We start from the raw sequence: 19,521 nt of genomic DNA, 5'->3' as shown, positions 1-19,521 counted from the left end.
CAAAAAAAGAGTCAGCTCCTCCTCCGCCGCATACACCCTCGCCCCCAGACCGGGCGTAACTCAGTTTTTTTGCTTAGTGTCTGATGGAGGCACACGCAGTCTGGAGCTCCAGACTAGGTTTTTTTTTTTTTTTTTTTTCCTTTCTTTGAAGATAAGACAGGGGCGACGGATCCTATAGAGAGGGTCCGATCTCCCCAAATCATCAACGGGCGACCACGTGTGAGTAGTCCTCCACGTGTTTTCACTCCCGCACCGAGGGACACATCTGGGACTTTTCCCCAGACAACCATTTTTCTTTTTTATTTTGTAAAGAGGGGCAACGCATCCTGATAAGAGGATTCGATTTCCCCATGAACTACAACGGGCGAGCACGTGTGAGCGATGGGCGATCCCCAACGGACTCCACGTTTTGTTCCTCTCCTGCAACGCGGGATTTCAGGTTGCCCCTTCCACCCCTAGGTAGTGACACCAGGGGTGCAGTTGGAGGCGCAGGTGAGCCAGGGGATCGAAGCATCCACCCCCAGTAGCCTCCCCCTCCCCGCCCAGGGATGGGGTTGAGAGCACCCCAAGAGAGCCCCCCCGACGGCCAGGCTCACCTTTTTTTTGTAGGGTCACCCCCCGGAACGGGACCCCCCAGAATGCGCCGCGGGGCTGTCTGTTCCCCCGCCCGACGGGGTTACTTTTTCTCACGGGGCCCGACTCTCTCCCCGGTGGAACCCGGTGCGAGTAGTGCCACATGCGGAGTGCGGCCAGAAGTCCCGCCGGCGGCCGCGGTCCCCGCGGTATGGGGAGATCCGCAAGGCCGCGGCGGGCGCGCACAGTGACCGGAGGCTCCCGCCCCCCTCCCCCTCCTCGCATTTCCTCGCCGGAGTGCGGTCGGAAGCCCCGCCGCCTCTCTCCAGAGTGCACCGCAGTGCCCCCGGCGAGTAACGGCACGTGAAGCAGCTCGTCCACGTCTCAGGGTTTTCGCTGCGTCCAGAGCACCCCGTGGAAGAGGTGGGACGTTACCGGTGGGTGAGTGCAACCCCGTTTCGAGTGCCGCACTGGTTGTCAAGGAAGGGGTTACCCTCCTCCTCCTACCCTACCCTGCAATATGTCTGGCAAAGGGAAAGCTCACTCTTTCCTATACGCTGTTTGCATTTCCTGTGGGGTCAGGCTGCCTAAGGCGCAGCCGGGTAAATTTTGCGAAGCCTGTGAGTCGGAGCGAGCCCAGGAGCCCCCCATGGTTGCAGAGCCCAGGGGTCAGGACCCCCCAGAATGGGCAGTGTCTTTATCGCATTCTATGATGTCCCTTACGAAGGCAATTGAGTCCCTTCGGGGCCCGGGCAGGGTCAAGGATGGTGGTCTGCCAGCGGAAGACAGCTCGTCCACGTCTCAGGACCCTTCGTCCGTTAGGGGCCGCTCCAGCACCAGACAAGCTCATGGTAAGAGAGCTCGTTCTCCGTCGGCCGGGCCCTCTGGGAGTCGGCGGCGATTTTTAGGGCATCTCGTTCCCTGTCGCCAAGCTCAGGAAGCGATCAGGACGAGGGCGAGGAGGAGGAGGAAGCCTGGAATCCAGAAAGCCTGGGATACCAGGACTCGGTGGACAGCCTCATTGAGGCGGTCAACCAGACTTTAGAGATCGAGGATGATGTGTCCACGGCCTCAGGTCACAAGGTCTCCTTCAAGAAAACCAGGCGTCCGCATAGAAGGTTTGCCACACATCCGGAGTTCGAGGAGCTAGTCCAGAAACATAGGGAACACCCGGATAAGCGCTTTGCAATGCAAAAGGCGCTGCAAGCAAAGTATCCGTTTCCTCCTGAACTCCATAAAGGGTGGGTGGAGTCGCCAGTAGTGGACCCACCGGTGTCACGTTTAGCATCAAGATCGCTATTGTCGATACCCAGCGGTTCTTCTATTAAGGACCCAACTGATCGCCTCATAGAGGGGCTTGCCTGCTCAGTGTATGAGGCAGCAGGGTCGGCTCTGGCCCCCTCCTTTGCGGCTACCTGGGTGGCTAAGGCCATGGTTTCATGGGCAGACACTCTGCATAGGGCCCTCCAAGACAGGGATCTGCCCGCGGAAATCTTGGAGGTGACAAATCAGATATCAGGAGCGAGTGATTATCTCGTCGGCGCCGCTCTGGATGCGGCCGAGTGTTCTGCTGTGGCAGCAGCAAATGCGATCGCCGTAAGGCGAGCATTATGGCTGAGATTATGGAAAGCGGATTCTATCTCTAAAAAATCCTTGACCTCATTGCCTTTTCAAGGCAATCGGTTGTTCGGTGAAAAGCTTGATAAGCTTATCTCAGAAGCCACAGGGGGGAAGAGTAGTTTTCTACCGCAGCAGAAGAGTTGGCCGGCATTCAGGCAGACGCAGAGGCGTTTTCGGCCCTTTCGTAGCTCCTGGAGGTGGACTTCGGCCAGGGCATCCACCTCCGCAAATGATGGTCAGATTAGGGAAAGGCAAGTTTCTTACAGGGCCAATCCGCTGGGTAGAGGCCGAGGCCGTTTGCCCAGAGCGAGGGGGGCCAGATCACAAAAGCCTCCAGCAAAATGACTCGAGGCACTTCGTACCTACGGACGACAGAGTGGGCGGACGCCTACTAAGGTTCAGCCACGTTTGGGTCGCAGTGGCACGCGACGCTTGGGTGGCAGAACTGATATCGTCCGGGTACAAGATAGAGTTTGTCGGACTCCCGCCACGGCGTTTCTTCCGTTCCCGCCTCTCCGGAACAGAATCGCAGGCGGAAGGTCTGTTGCAGGCTATAATGACGCTACAGCGCAACGGGGTCATTGTCCCAGTGCCGAAAAGCGAAGAGACGCAAGGTTTTTACTCCAACCTGTTTTCAGTCCCCAAAAAGGACGGGACAGTAAGGCCAGTACTGGATTTAAAGATCCTGAACAAATTTATCAGGGTCAGGCGATTCCGGATGGAATCCCTCCGTTCGGTCATTTCAGCCATGGATCCAGGGGAATTCCTGGCCTCGATCGATGTGCAGGATGCATATCTACACATCCCGATTTTTCCTCCACACCAGAGGTTCCTGCGTTTTGCGATCGGAGGGCGACATTTCCAATTTGTTGCTCTGCCCTTCGGTCTGGCCACTGCCCCCAGAGTCTTTACAAAGATAATGGCGGTGGTTATGGCCATCCTGCATGCTCGGGGCATAACGGTACTACCCTACCTGGACGACCTTTTGGTAAAGGGGCCGTCGTTTCTGGCATGCCAGGAGAATGTCGGTATCACTCTGGATACCCTGGCCCGCCTAGGTTGGCTGATCAATCGGAACAAGTCGTCCTTGGTTCCGGCTCAGAGAATCGTATTTCTAGGCATGGTTTTCGACACCTCCCAGGGGCTGGTGATCCTTCCTCAGGACAAGGCGCAAAGGATCAAACAGGGGGTACGGAACCTTCTTCAGCCGGGCTCCAGATCCATCCGGTACGGCATGAGTGTGTTGGGCAGAATGGTGGCGGCGATGGAGGCAATCCCGTTTGCCCAGTTCCATCTCCGTCCGCTTCAACATGCGCTCTTGTCAGCATGGGACCGAAGGCTGCTTTCCCTCAATCATCGGTGCAGTTTGTCTCCACCGGTCCGACGGTCACTCCAGTGGTGGACTCGCGACTCGTCTCTGGTTCAGGGGAAACCCTTTCCCCCGGAACAGTGGTTGGTGGTGACGACCGATGCAAGCCTGCAGGGTTGGGGAGCAGTTTTCCAGAGTCACACAGCCCAGGGGCGGTGGTCCTTTCGGGAGGTAATTCTCCCGATCAACATTCTGGAGATACGGGCAATACGATTGGCCCTGCAACATTTTCAGCGTTGGCTGACAAACCGGCCGGTGCGCGTTCAGTCGGACAATGCTACAGCGGTAGCGTATGTGAACCATCAGGGGGGCACGCGCAGCCAGGCAGCCATGCGCGAGGTCGGGCTGGTACTGCGTTGGGCCGAGAAAAACCACGTGGTAATTTCAGCGGTGCACATTCCGGGAATCGAAAACTGGGCGGCGGATTTTCTCAGCCGACAGGGGGTCGCGGCAGGGGAGTGGTCCCTGCACCCCGAGGTTTTTCAACAGATCTGCCAACGGTGGGGGACACCAGACGTGGACCTTATGGCATCCAGAGAGAACGCCAAGATTCAAAGGTTCGTCGCTCGATCCCTCGACCCGCAGGCAATCGCAGCAGATGCTCTGGTGCTTCCGTGGAGCCAGTTTCGGCTCCCGTACTTGTTCCCCCCGCTACCTCTGCTTCCAAGAGTCATCAGAAAGATAAGGAGAGAGAAGGTTCCAGCAATTCTGCTGGCCCCAGACTGGCCTCGGCGGGCCTGGTATGCAGATCTGGTTCAACTAGTGGTGGACGTACCCTGGCGTCTCCCAGATCGGCCGGACTTACTGTCCCAGGGGCCGATCTGCCATCCGAACTTAGGGGCCCTGTGTTTGACGGCGTGGCCATTGAATCTTGGCTGTTAACACAGGCAGGATTCAGGCGCGATGTGGTGGCCACGATGGTGAGTGCCCGAAAGCCTTCCTCGGCGAAGGTATATCATCGGACTTGGGAAGTGTTTTTCCGTTGGTGTAGGGATCGCGGAGTGGCTCCTCTGGTTTTTTCGATTCCCAACGTACTGGCTTTTCTGCAGGCAGGGCTGGACGCGGGATTGGCTCCGAGTTCGCTCAGAACGCAAGTCTCGGCCCTGTCGGTGCTTTTCCAACGAAAGGTCGCTTCGGTCTGGCAGGTTAGGACGTTTATGCAAGGGGTCGCACATTTAGTACCCCCCTATAAGGCACCGATGGAATCATGGGACCTGAACTTAGTGCTCAGGGCCCTTCAGGAGCCTCCCTTCGAACCGTTACAAGAAGTCTCCTTACCTTACCTGTCCAGGAAGGTCGTTTTTCTGGTAGCGATAACATCTATTAGGCGGGTTTCGGAACTGGCGGCTTTATCTTGTAAACCGCCGTTCCTGACTTTTTATAAGGATAAAGTAGTTTTAAGGCCAGCTCCCCCCTTCTTGCCGAAGGTTGTCTCTGCATTCCATATCAACGAAGACATTGTCTTACCCTCGTTTTGCCCGGCATCGGTGCATAGGGTAGAAAAGGCATTGCACACCCTGGATCTGGTAAGAGCCCTTAGGAGATATGTGACAAGGACAGCGCCATTCCGCCAGACAGACTCTCTATTCGTGATTCCAGAAGGGCGGCGGAAGGGACTCGCTGCGTCCAGAGCGACTTTGGCCAGATGGGTTCGTCTGACAGTCCAAGAATCATATCAAATCAGTGGCACGCCGGTTCCGGCAGGGATCAGGGCACACTCGGCTCGAGCAGTGGGTGCCTCATGGGCACTGCGACACCAGGCTTCAGCGGAACAGGTGTGCAAAGCAGCTACCTGGTCCAGTTTGCATACGTTTGTCAAACATTATAACGTACATACCCAGGCATCCTCGGATGCAAGCCTGGGAAGAAAGATTCTCCAGGCAGCAGTTGCGCACCTCTAATCAGGGGCGCAAAATAGCATGGATTGGGTGAGCTAAGATCCCGCCCAGGGACTGCTTTAGAACGTCCCACAGTCTCTGTGTCCCCCAATGAGACGAAGGAGAAACATGGATTTTTGTGAGTACTCACCGTAAAATCCTTTTCTCCGAGACGCTCATTGGGGGACACAGCACCCACCCTATTAGCCAGTTGGCATCTGTTTATTTTGAATTATACAAATCCTTATGTAAGGATCAGGGTGGTCCCTTTTTCAGACGTATAATTTCTTGCCTGAGTTTAAGGCGCGTTCTCCTACTGCTTATGCACTAAACTGAGTTACGCCCGGTCTGGGGGCGAGGGTGTATGCGGCGGAGGAGGAGCTAACTCTTTTTTTGTATACTTAGTGTCAGCCTCCAGACGGCAGAAGCACACACCCACAGTCTCTGTGTCCCCCAATGAGCGTCTCGGAGAAAAGGATTTTACGGTGAGTACTCACAAAAATCCATGTTTTCCACTGATGCTCAAATACTGAGGTAAAAACTCCCCATATACTGAACGTGTGCACGTGGCCCATGGCTGCTTGCTTTCCAACGCAAAAATGAGATTTAATGGTCACTGAAAAGTCAAAAAGTGTTACAAGTTTTATGGTAAGTTCACATTAAGCTTTTTTTCAGCGGGTTTTTTTTTCCTAAACAGTTTATTGTCACCAGATTAAGAAACTGACCGACTTCAGTTTGGATGAAAAAAAACACAAGAATTGAGCTTGGTTTGAGTTGGTATACATGCAGCATATAAACACATGTTCACATTGGCCGTATGTAATCTGTATGTAATCCGTATGGTGAGATTTTCTCGCAGGCTTGCAAAATGGACATATAATGGAGCCCAATGACAGGGTTTCTAACAGAAACCAAAGAATAGATATATACACATAGAATGTATGTATGTATATATATATATATATATATATATATATGTATATATATGTATTCTATGTGTCTATATCTATTCTTTCGTTTCTTTATTAAACCTGTCAGTGTGAGTTTACTGTATCGCGCACTGAATTGCCGGCTTTGCTAAAAGACACCGGGTGCGTATTTCTCGCAAGTCACATGTGTGGTCCGTGTGTAATCCGTATTTTTTGCGCACCCATAGACTTGCATTGGCGTATTACGGGCGTAGTACGCTGACAATCGCAGCATGCTGTGATTGGCACGGAGCGTAGAATGCGGACGAGAAATATACGGCTGGTGTGAGGGACCCCATAGAGAATCATTGGTCCGTGTATAATGCGTGCTTTTAGCGCCTGTCACTCGGCCGTATTCCTCGCCAGTGTGACCCCGGCCTAGGGAAGCATAAATGTCATTTCCAGCTCAAGGAAGGGAGGCCACACTCCGGCTTGCACAAAATGCAAACATGCAAAGAAAAAACACAAACAATTGCGCTTAGTTTAAGTTGGCATACAGGGTTTATGTTGATTTTTCTTCTTGTAGCTTTTCTATGTTTTATGGCCAATATGAACATGTGTTTATGTGCGGCATATATACCAACTTAAACCAAGCTCAATTTTTGTGTTTTTCTTTGTATTTTTGCATTTTGTGTAAGCCGGGGCGTGCTTCTTGTAGGTTTTCCATGGATGGATGGTTTATGACTTTTATTGAAAGTAGGGGGTATATTGGTCACTGATAAAACTTCACATTTACTTTAGGTTTCAGGTTTATTAAGCTTTTTGTATTGACCGACTGCACTTTATTTCAATCACAAAAATACAAATTGCCCAATAATTGTGCACACAGTGTATAACGCAGAAATGGTGGAATCGAAATGCTTCTATATTGACAGCTGAAAACGGCTCAGAGTCTTCAACTTGAGGATTCCGACTCCGATGACTCAATTTCCCTGACTCCAGCTCCACTGCACTGGTCACTACTGAGCATGAGCAGAATCAACGAAAAGCCGAGATCCTTAGATCAGGAACAGACATTTCATAACTTTCCCAAATTCTTATGAAAACATTTACAGCACATCCTGCATTGTACTACGGAACCCAATGTATTATATATTTTAGCAGTCAGAGTCGGACCATGTTATATCGACTCCGACTGCACCAAATTGGCACGGAAACCACAGGCCTGAATTGAGCACCCACCAGCCATGACAAGGTGACCTTTCTTTGATGGGAACGTAACCTAATATATATTAAACATGCCTCTTTCTCCCTGTAAGCCTACAAGTTTAATGTTTGCATACATCTTAGCGCTTATAGAGGCTGCTGCATTCTTTTGTCGGTATATTATGCAGTCACAGCAGCTTGCGCCTGTTCACACTTGCTTCATTCTGTTCGGAGGTGCTGGTCAGTTATTTTTTTGTTATATATTTTGGACATTTAGGGCATATTTACCAAAAGAGGTGAACACAGATTGTATGGAGAGGCGGCCATAAGTGGCAGACTCCATTTAAGTGTGATGTTTCCAGAACAGCACATGTTCAGCACGCTCTGCAGCATGGTCATCTTGTGGCACGGGGGACCTGCACCAATTAAACATTTATGGTATAGATGTAGATATGCCATGCTTGCCTTTGATAATGCTTTTCTAATTTTCTGTACACCTTTACATGCATCAATTCTTTAAAACTTGTCTTGATCTTTCTCTTGTTCCGCTCCATTTTAGTGGGATCCCAGAGACTGTTCCTTTATGTAGTGTGAACAGGCAGTGCTCCTCTGGTCTGCAGGCAATCATCAACATAGCTGGTGAGTTCTGTCTTCAGGACATTGCTGGATATTTCTTTACAGCATTTTTGATTTGTGCATTTTTGTGCTTATTTTGTTTCTGCGTTTTAGGCCTCATACAGACTTTCCTCTTTCAAGGATGTGTTGTTTCCTTGTGTTTAAGGGATAGAACAAATACCTAATATAATCTGTGGGGCTGTATACATATCCATGTTATGTTTTTTTTGCAGACCGGAAAAATTAATTTTTTCTCCATGTTACAGATCAAATTCCCAATACAAGTTTATGGGTTGGTGACAGCACACTGATGCCATCAGAGTGCAGTCTGTGTGCTGTATATGATTGCTGTTGTAATGGATAGCAGCTTTGTCATTTATTTATCCATATCTTCATACATGAAAATCTCTGGTAAATCTGGACACACGGACCATATACTGATGACACTTGGATGAAAAACACTGACCGTTTTTTTTTTTTTTTTTTTTTACATATGTGAAAAATCTGATGTCTTTGAGCCTAACTTCCCACTGCTAGCATTTTTTTTAAATAGTTAAAAACCTCGCTTTTATAAATGTGTTTTTGATGGAATTTTCCAGCTTTTATTTACTTATTTTTTTTCTTTTATATCCAGCAAAATATTGGGCTCGATTCATCAAGGCTTTTATGGCCAAATACAGAATAGCTTTGAAAAGTTGCATAATTTTGGAGCAACTTGAGGCTTTGTTAAAAGTTTGCGACTACTTTGGCATTTTCTCGCCATTTTCACCCAGCTCCGAAAAAGTGGACAGACTGAGGCGGAAAAGGGGCAAGGAGACCGCTGCTCATCAAGTCATGAAGAGCGTCAGCGTTTTCTACTCCACAAATCTTACTCCAGCACAGACTATAGTAGGATCTGGGGTGAGGCGCACACAGAGGTGCGAGCCGCTCGTCCGATGCTCCTCGCTCATGTAGAGGCTTATGCTTCTTTATGAATCGGGAGCGTCTCACTACAGCCCATCTCCTAATCGAGACCGGCGTAAACAACTGCGGCCTTGAAGAATCGGGACCGCTGTGTTTTAGTATATATGTGCTCTTTCAGCACATTTTTTTTTTTTTGTAAGTCATGAGATTACTCTAAACATGTGATGAGAAAAACACCAATTAGGAGAAAAATGCCTTGTTTAGAAAAAAAACTACTGCTGTCAAAGAAAGAAAAAGGCACCTAAATATGTGTGTGTGAACTGTGTTTAATAATTTCCTATTGACTTCCAGCCAAACAAAAACACAAACACAAATTATTGCAAAAATCCTACACGCAGAAAAAGGCAGCATTTTTGTCTAAAAAAAAAAAACCCACTGCGTGTGAATGAAGCCTACAGCCATTTCCCACAAAGAGAAAATTATGCCTGTTTTTCACCTTCATGACTGGGACAAATTTTTACAATTCTGACCAGTGTCACTTTATGTGGTAATAACTCTGGAACGCTTCAACAATATCCCAGAGATTCGGAGAGTGCTTTTTCATGACACACTGTACTTCACGATTGTGGTAAATTTAGGTCGATGTTTTTTAAGTGGAAATGTCGGAATTTAAGCAAAAATGTTGAAAATTTTGCAATTTTCAAACATTTAATGTGTATTTAACCAGATGGTTATATCACCCAGACTAGTTACGGTAATAACATTTCCCGCATGTCTATTTTACATCAGCATCATTTTTTGAAACTTAGTTTGTTTTTGTTAGGAAGATAGAAGGGTTAAAATTTATCGTTTTTGTTGCTTTAACTCCCAAATTTTGCATTTTAATAAGGGTAACAGGAGAAAATGTACCATGCCGTTTGTTGCACAATTTCTCCTGAGTGTGCCGATACCCCGTATGTGGGGGAAAACCAGTCTTTGGGTGCACGGCAGGGATCGGAAGGGAAGAAGCGCCATTTGACTTTTGAAGCACAAAATTGGCTGGAATAGGTAGCGGATTCCATGTTGCGTTTGCAGAGCCCCTGATGTGCCTAAGCAGTGGAAGTCCTCCACAATAGACCCCATTTTGGAAACTACACCCCTCAAGGAATTTATCTAGTGGTGTGGTGAGCACCTTAAACTCCAGGTGCCTCACAGAATTTTATAACATTGAGACATGAAAATAAAACAATACATTTTTTCCACAAAAATGTTGTTTTTGCCCCAATTTTTTTATTTTCACAAGGTTAACGGGAGGAAATGGGCCATATAATTTTTGCAATTTCACCTGAGTGCGCTGGTACCCAATATGTGGCGTAAAACTACTTTTTGGGCGCACAGCAGGGCTTGGAAGGGAAGGAGCGCCATTTTGGCTGGAATAGAATGCCGATACCATGTCACATTCGTAGGGAGACCTAACATAAGCTGGAGGGTACATCTTAATAGCTTTACTTGGGGACTGCCCTTGTGAGGGCAGGAGCAATACCGGGACCCGACAGTGGATATCAGGATTCCCCCACCCCTCCTTATATTCAATGGAACTTTGTTGCGTAATTTCTCCTGAGTGTGCTAATACCCTACATGTAATGGGGAATTACTTTTCAGGCACAGAAGGGAAGGAGCATCATATTATAATGCAGATTTTACTGTTATGGTTTGCAGGTGCCATGACCAACTAGGAGAGCCCCTGAGGTGCCAGAACAGCAGAAAACCCCCATAAGTTACCCCATTTTACACACAACACCTCTCAATAAATTCATCTAGGGGTGTAGTGATCATACTGACACCACGGGTGTTTCACAGAATTCTATACTAATGGGTCATGAAGAAAAAATAGACATTTTTACTAACAAAATTTTGTGTTATCCCCAGATTTTACATTTTCACACAAGTGGTTAAAAATGTCACCATAACTTGCAGCACAATTTCTGCTGAACGTGGCAATATCCCATATGTGGCTGTACAATGCTACTTAGGCTAGTTTCACACTAGCGTTTTTTGCCAGCAGCGCATGCCACCGCTAAGCCCCGCCCCCTGCCCGCCCCCTTCGTTCATCTCCGCCTGGTATCGCACATGGCTGCATGCGATCTGCACACCCTATCTTTAGCATAGGGTGCGCTAGTAGAATTTAGCGTGCGCTGCGCCCTTTTGACGGTGCGCGCCAAACGCACCATGTTGTATTTTGGCGCGCTCGGAGCACCGTCAAAAGGGCGCAGCGCACGCTAAATTCTACTAGCGCACGGTCTGCGCACCCTATGCTAAAGATAGGGTGTGCAGATCGCATGCAGCCGTGTGCGATACTAGGCAGAGATGACTGGAGGGGGCGGGCAGGGGTCGGGGCTTAGCGGCGGCGTGCGCTGCTGGCAAAAACCGCTAGTGTGAAACTAGCCTAAGCCATACGGAGAGACTCGGGAGGGACGGAACGCTATTTGCCTCCTGGGGCGCAAATCTTCCTAGAAAAGTTTGCGGACTCCATATATAGAGCCCATAAGTGCCAGAATAGCAGAATCCACCCCCCACCCCCCTCAAGTGACAACACTTTGGAAATTACACCCATTTGGGAATTTATCTACAGGTGTAGTGGCAATTTTGACTCCATGGGTGTTGCTGAGTCGAAAAAAGGCAAATCTGCCAGTGTAGTGCCCAGTACATTGTAGTGTCCATACATTATACCCAGCTCGTTCTTCTGGCGATATGGACCCCATAAATTAGGGGGGCTCTTATCGCGACAGAAATGCCAAATGTGGATGCTAACTGCAGTTTAGGTACACTGTGGGGCTCAGAAGGGAGGGGGCATTGGGATTTGGGAGTGCAGAATTTGCTGGATTTCTTTTGGGGGGTGAGGAGCCATTTTGGTTTTCCAGAGCCATTGTACTTCCAGTAACGTGGAAGCCCCCTATATTTCCATTAACAGATGACGGACCTGAGTGAGGGCTTGCTTTTTTTGTGGATTGAGTTGAAGCTTTTATTGGGAACATTTTACATAATGTTTGGGATCACAGTTATCTGGCGCTCTACACTGAGCACTTACTTTGGGGTTTCCATCTAAATCTCTAAGGGTGTGTGCACAAGTTGCGGATTCTGCTGCGGATCTGCAGCGGATTTGGCCCTACGGATCCGCAGCAGATTCTCCTGCGGTGCACAGTACCATTTTATTCTATGTAAATCCAAAAACGCTGTGCACATGTTGCAGATTTTTCCGCGCAGATTTGCTGCGGATTTGAATCCGCAGCATGTCAATTCTTTGTGCGGAATCCGCAGCGGCTTTACACCTGCTCCATTATAGAAATCCGCAAGTGTAAAAACGCATGGAAATCCGCACTAAATCTGCAGGAAATCTGCACTAAATCCGCAGGTAAAACACAGGTCATGTTACCTGCAGATTTAGCAAAATCTGCAGCACAATCCACAACGTGTGCACATACCCATTTTTTTTTTTTTTTTTTTTTTACAGTGTTCCCTGAAGGGGGTTAACCAGTGACCATTTTATAGTTCAGGTCGTTATGGACGCGTCAATACCAAATGTGTACTTTCTTTATTTTTACATTAAATAGAAGTATTTATTGGTATAATTTTATTTTTTTTTTCCTTTTCTGATTTGATTTAAATATTTTTGAACATGGTTAATACTTTCATTACTCTGATCGCTGGTATAATGCATTGTAATACGTTACACCTATCAGTGTTGCACTGACAGAAGCCTCTTAGATCATGGTCCGGGCATGGTCCAACAAGGCCACCATAGCTGGCAGACCCGGAGGCCATCTGGTTGGCAACGAATGAGCCCTTCACGATGACGTTGTGGGGGTGCCGATTGGGAGCCTCCTAAATGTTGCGATCATTATTGATTGCGGCATTTAGGGGGTTATTTGGCCTGTACCTGTGACAGCCGGAGCTTAACGCGGTAACCAGTTACGCCAAACTCCCGGCTGTGGTTACTCGGGCACTCTTCCTGTACCTGCAGGATCGCTATGATGTACGTTTACATCATAAGTCATAAACCCCTTCCTTATCACTTAACTTATGTGTAATAACAAGTGCGTATATGTATAATTAATTATTATTATATTTTTTTTTTTTTTTTCTGGTGCGTGATGTCATTGCTGCATGGGAAGTAACCAACCATTGTCAGGAAACATCAAGAGGAATCTTCCATCATTTCTTGTAGTTTCCTTTAGAAATCTGTGGGACTACAGTCTGCGCTACAATAAAACACTATATGACATCTGAACAGTAGTATATCTGCCATGTTTTATAATAGTAATATTAGCATTGTAACACCTGGAGACGCCAATATAAAAACACTACAAATCAAAAAACTTTATGGACGTTTGTGTTGAGCTTACAGATAAAAGCTGAATGGGCGCGTGACCAATGTATCTGTTGTTCCAGGTGGCATCAGGAATGGCTCCTATGATATTGGATTGGCATGTGGGTAAGAGGATCTCAGTAATCTGGTGATTGTAGATGTTATCATCCGGCCGGACCATGGAGGCCTTACTGATGTGCTGTATTATATGATCTTATTTATTATAAGCAAATATTCTTCACGTTGTGGGAAATTCAGAATTTGGTTATTTTTGACTGCATGTAATGTGATCTTTATATTTTCAATTATCTTTCGCTCCTAATGTAATTCTAGTATGAGTTTTATGTGTACGGTAATTATGCAGCCGTCGATTTTATATATATATTTTTTTTTTTCAAACCTTGATGATAGAGTTGAACAAAAAAGATTTACAAGAAAGACCCATTTCCAAAGGCCATATCAGTAGTGCAAGACCACCGGACCAGAGCATTGTGAGGCTTCTTCGACAGGCCCTCCTACTGTTTGTATTTAGTAGGCCGTGTAACGATGGCCTACTAGTCAGGAGAGATGCTGAGGATGTCACAGGTAGCACGAGGCTCGCAGTGCTCTGGTCCAGCAACCACAAACTGTGGCCTTTGGAAATCGGTTTTCTTCAGTTCTTCTTGCCTATCCTGCTGCTCCCCTTTTAATGCGAACTGAGGTCCCCACCAGTCTCTGTATTTCCAGTTCAGCCCAGATGGCATTGCACCACTGCAATCAATCACTGGCTGCAGTGTTACGGCTCAGTCACATGTCCCATGCTATCCATGGTTTTCACGTACTCTATGCGGCTGTGCACATGTCCAATCTTTTTTCTCGGACTGCGTGGTCCACAGAAATTATTGGAGACGGCCGATTATGACCTGAGTGTTGGATCAAAATCGTCAGTGCAAGTCAACGGGTCCATGAAAATGTCGGACCACACTCAGACGGTATCCAAGTGCAGTCCAAATTTCAGGCTGTCATAATGGAGAAGGTGGAAAGTGTTTTTTTTTTTTTTTTTTTTTTTTTAATTTCTCTACTTACGAGAGAAACAGATGACACTTGGACCTCACTCTGATCAAAGTCTGATCAAAATCGGTTCATTTTCTTGTACGTGTAAAAATCAGAAGTGTGAATCAGGCCTTAATTGGAGCCACCTCTACGGCTAGACACCTGTTCATGCTGAAGTTTGGAGGCCGACAGAGAATCAGTAGTTCTTTAGTTGGAGTGGCGATGGACTGGTAAGGTGAGATGATTTTGTTATTTTGTCGTATTCTGAGTGATTTGTTTTTCTATAATTTAGTGACCGGACAGCTCCTTTTATTTGGTAAAGACGTTATTTGGTTACTTTCTGCTATGTCAGGGTGTGACAACCTGCCAACTACATATCTCCCCCCTTTGCCATATATTGATTAGGCTGCTTCCGAGGCCGTGAGGATGGGCGCTATCACTGACCCAGAAAGAATTATTTTAGCAGTATACTGTACACTACACTCGGTGCTTATATGTAGTGTATTGCCAAAAACCTGAGCATTTTGAGAAGCCTGCGATAGTGGCCCTGCTGGGGTCATGAGGGAGACCCTCTGTCATCACTTGTAGTGTCTACTATGGGACTGCTATGATTATTGCTGCTGAGACATATAGATTCTCTGAGAGGGGACATTATTTTCAGAAGAAGGGGAGAGGGATAGTGCTTCTGTGACTGATTATCGAATGCTTAAGAAAAAGAGGTTGTGTTTTTGGCCTGAAATGTAGCGCCGTACTTGTGCACGGTTATGTCTGATGCTCCATTGCCCTTTGTCCTATTTCCCTTAATCGGATTTTTTTTTTTGCTTTATGTAATTCTACAGAAGGCGGAATCCCTGACCTGAGACTAATGTTCGGTGTCCGTGCAAAGGTCGCTGGTTGGTTTCTTGCACAAGGGCTTCTCCCCCTCTGGCTTTAATATCAGTTTATATACACAGTCACGGCCAAAGGTTACTATGTCCGGGGGTGAAAATTGAAATGGAGTAAACCACAGATAAATATTATAGTTCCCTACAACTGTTCTGGATATGTGAAATAATAAGACATGGAAGTTGCACTTTTGCTGCCTTTTAGCATCATTCCAGCTTATATAGTGTCTTTTTACCCATGTATTTTCTGAAGTTTACAAAAACTCCATGGCACGCACACCTGTAAAAACTCTGTATAAAAATATATAGCTCAAGTTTACCAAAACGTTGGGACACTGTGCAACATATTAAGAAAACAAGAATTCAATGATTGCAAAGCTATTATAGCCATGGTTTAATCACAACAGAACATAGATGACAGATCAGAGGATGAAAGTCAGACGTTTTGCATGCTGTGAGCAGTCATGTGACCGTAATTATGCGATTTGCTTACTTCCGGCCACATTCTGACTAGACGTGTCCGACCTCGCTTAGTGCACTCGCAGTGAGCTAGGACGTGTACGTCTAGTCTGCACCTGACCACATATATGCAAATCATACTTTGTGTCATGCGCACGTGGCTCCAGTGTGCACCCTGTGAGGATTCTCAAGTCTGCAGTCACATAGAGAGACTGCAGACTTGTAGGCTATTGCAGGACAACCCCTTTAATTTGTAGTTCCTCCATCTTATCAGTCGGCTTAAGCTGCATTATTGCAGGCCTAATATACGACATGCAGCACGCTTTGGGTATGCCTCAGTTCACGCTGCCCGCATTCTTTCCACCATATGTAAGGCAGCAGTGGCACCGTACACAGTGATGAGGCAGTGAGCCACAAAGTTCAAACATAAAAGTCTATTTAGGCTATGTGCCCACGTAGCGTTTTAAAACGCTCACTAAAAACCGGACTCCTTCCCAGAAATCGAGCGTTTTTTTCCGCGCGATTTCACTACGATTATGATCGCAATTTTGCCGCGATTTTCGCTTGCGATATTCAAGCACTTTCCAAGCGATTTGAAGCATCGCTTGGAAAGTGATTGACAGGTTGGTCACACTCGTCAAACATAGTGTTTGACAAGTGTGACCAGGTTTTTACTATTGAGGCTGCCTATGCGGCATCAATAGTAAAAGATAGAATGTTAAAATGCTTAAAAAAAATAAAAAAATCAGGGTATATTTACCTTCCGGCGTCCCGCGCTGCCATCCCGGGCCTCAGCGTTCCCAGTAATGCCTTGCGAGACCTGTGATGACGTAGTCTCGCGTTGCTATAGCGATCTTGCGAGACCACGTCATTACAGGGCCTTGCTGCAAGGCATTACTGGGAACGCTTAGGCCGGGAATGCAGCACGGGACATCGGAAGGTAAATATACCCCGATTTTTTTTATTCTTTTTTTACAGGGGTATGGTACCCAGGGCCTGGAGGACAGTCTCCTCTCCTCCACACCGTGGGTACCAACCGCACATGAGACGCTTAACTTCCCGCATGGTGGGCATAGCCACATGCGGGAAGTAAGCGATTCTCATGCATTCCTATGGGTGCGGAATCGCGGCAATTCTTTGCGATTCTGCACAAAAGAATGAGCATGCTGCGATTTTTTCCGCGATGCGATTCCGCCGCGGAAAAAAGCGCAGCATTAGCACAGCATGTGCGGAATGCCATAGGAATGCATGGGGGGCGTTCTGTACACGATTTTTAAACGTTTTCGCGCCGAAAATCGTGGCAAAAACGCTTAAAAATCGCTACGTGGGCACACAGCCTAAATGTGTTATCTTCACACAGAAAAGGTTCCAATACACACAAATGTATAAGCCGACCCGAGTATAAGCCGACCTCCCTAATTTTGCCACAAAAAACTAGGAAAACTTATTGACTCGTGTATAAGCCGATGCTGCACAGTGAGTGGCCCCAGTTATGATGCACAGTGTGTGGCCCCAGTTATCTGCACAGTGTGTGGCCCCATCATGTTGCTGCTGCCGCTGCCTCTCTTACAAAAAAAACCAAAAACCTGTATACTCACCTCAGTCGCTACCCCCTGCTCATCAGCGTTGCGCTCTGCAGTGACTGTGCAGGCAGAGAGCGATAGCGCTCTCTGACCTGAATGTCACTGCAGAGGACGCAAGACAGCAGAGTGCAGGGACAGGTGAATATGCCTCCCAACCCCCCCTTCATACTCACCAGGTCCTGGCGCTTGTCTCTGCAGCTCCTCTGCTTGTTCTATGTTGTCGGCGCTGCTCTCTTCCTGGTGCTCTCTTCCTGGTTCAGCGGTCACGTGGTACCCGCTCATTAAATATGCGCATATTTAATGAGCGGGTACCATTTGACAGCTGAAGCAGGAAGAGAGCAGCGCCGACAACATGGAACAAGCAGGGGAGCTGCAGAGAACGGTGAGTATGATCTGACACCTCCGCTCCCCCTCCCCCGCCGATCCCCCCGGTATATGACTCGTGTATAAGCCAAGAGGGGGACTTTCAGCCCAAAAAAATGGGCTGAAAATCTCGGCTTATACACGAGTATATACGGTATATAACTTCAGTGCATATTATCAGTGTTCACTTCACACCAGTTCATAGCACTATATAGTACACGGCATCCTTCAGATTGCAGTCACTACACACGCTAGTCCTCCATTGACTAGTTCCCGTGGGTGTCCTGCATCGCTCTATCACAGTGTCTACTCACAGCCGGGCACCATATCCATCTGGTTGCAGCCGTTAAACACGCTGTGGGTGCCAGGCCTATTGGCACTGCTCTGCCCTGTGCTCTGCACACTAACTGCTCTGCACAGCAACAAGCACCATCTCGCTCTGGCCCTGCCACACCTGAGACTCCTCAGACTTACTCAGCCCTCACTAACCCTTTCCTGCAGGGCTTTTATCACAGAAACCTGTGGCTTTCAGCCACATGGAAAACCTGGGTCCGGAATGAATCAGACTGCACAAAGTACTGTCCCGCAGTCTGCTTCAAACACATCATCCAGAGCAGGTTTTCCGTACCTCTGTCTTGGACACTAACATGTCCAAGACTAACACTTTTATTATCAGGCTGCATTGCAGTCACAGCTACGCCCGTGACTGCCATGCACACCTATGGCCTTCATACGCCTCCATGTACATCCTGGGGAGAGAAAACAGCGCCCCCTAGCTGTAACAGGGGTTACTGCCTCACGGAGACAAGGGGCCCCATCTGGTCATTTAATAAATGCATCAAAGGGAACTGGTTTTACCTTCTTTCTCTAGCAACCTTCCACGACAGCATAGGGGGGAGGTTGTCTCCACGCCCTAATGGGGGACAGGGAGCACGAGAGTTTAAAAGGTCCCTCCCACCTCCCTCTCACCAGTGTCTTTCCTGTCCCCCATGGGGCATGGAGAGGTGCGGTATGCTGTGTGGCCGGCTGCTGCAGCGTACCTGTAATTCTTAAGCCGGGCAGTGGTGGTTGGCGGCGCTGCCTCCCCTCCTCCTTACTGCTCCCGTCTTCCTGGCCCACCCGTGCTCCCCTATGGGGAGTAAAGCAGGCCAGTGATCCCTGACCGGAGGCCTCCCGCAGCTCTCCAGTCTCTCCTCCTCCTGTTGCACGCCGTGCGGTGACCCGGAAGTGACGTCACACACGGTCACTTCCGGGGTATGTATGACAACTTCCTGTCATGGCGGCCCCCATTCAGCTGCCAGCGTGCAGAGCTCGCCAGCACTCGCTGTGCCTGCCCCGGGACCCAGGGAGAAGGGGGAAAATGAAAATACTGCTCTGAGGGCGGGGTTAACCCTTTATTAACCCACCGGAAGACGCCGACAGGTAAGGCAAATCCCCTGTCAGTATGGACGGTTCTTCCTGCCCTGCGTCTGCAGAGCCCAGCGCTGTCCCAGTAAGTGTAACTGGGGTGGGTCCTAGTGGTGCGATCTTGGGATAGAGGTCCTCAAAATACTTCTCCCCCTTTTTTATGTAGGGAGAAAAGTCTGCCCACAAAAGCACCAATACCACCAGCAAGTCGGCCAAATGTGCCCTATGCAGTGCAAAACTCCCCTCAAATTGGGCGAAAAAATTGTGTCAAGCTTGCATAGACAGGGTGGTCAGGGCTGAACACCCGTCACTAATTGACGAAATCCGCAGCCTGGTTACTCACCAGGTTCAGACTTCTCTGGCCTCACTGTCCCCCC

At 48.1% G+C, this 19,521-nt stretch overlaps 1 protein-coding gene across 2 annotated transcripts in view; it reads left to right on the top strand.

The window, feature by feature from the left end:
• ACAA1 (acetyl-CoA acyltransferase 1) overlaps positions 1–19,521 on the top strand; it is a 61,651-nt gene that overhangs the window by 6,033 nt on the left and 36,097 nt on the right. For both annotated transcript variants that reach the window (XM_073581482.1, XM_073581483.1), the window contains exons 4-5: positions 8,113–8,192; positions 13,500–13,542. In XM_073581482.1, coding sequence (XP_073437583.1) covers positions 8,113–8,192; positions 13,500–13,542 — 123 coding nt within the window. The remainder of the gene's footprint in view (positions 1–8,112; positions 8,193–13,499; positions 13,543–19,521) is intronic.

The sequence above is a fragment of the Dendrobates tinctorius genome, unplaced genomic scaffold (genome assembly GCF_039654945.1).
Source record: "Dendrobates tinctorius isolate UK_male_01 unplaced genomic scaffold, ASM3965494v1 ptg000070l, whole genome shotgun sequence".
NCBI lineage: Eukaryota > Metazoa > Chordata > Amphibia > Anura > Dendrobatidae > Dendrobates > Dendrobates tinctorius.
This window is presented reverse-complemented; position numbering and strand designations above follow the sequence as displayed.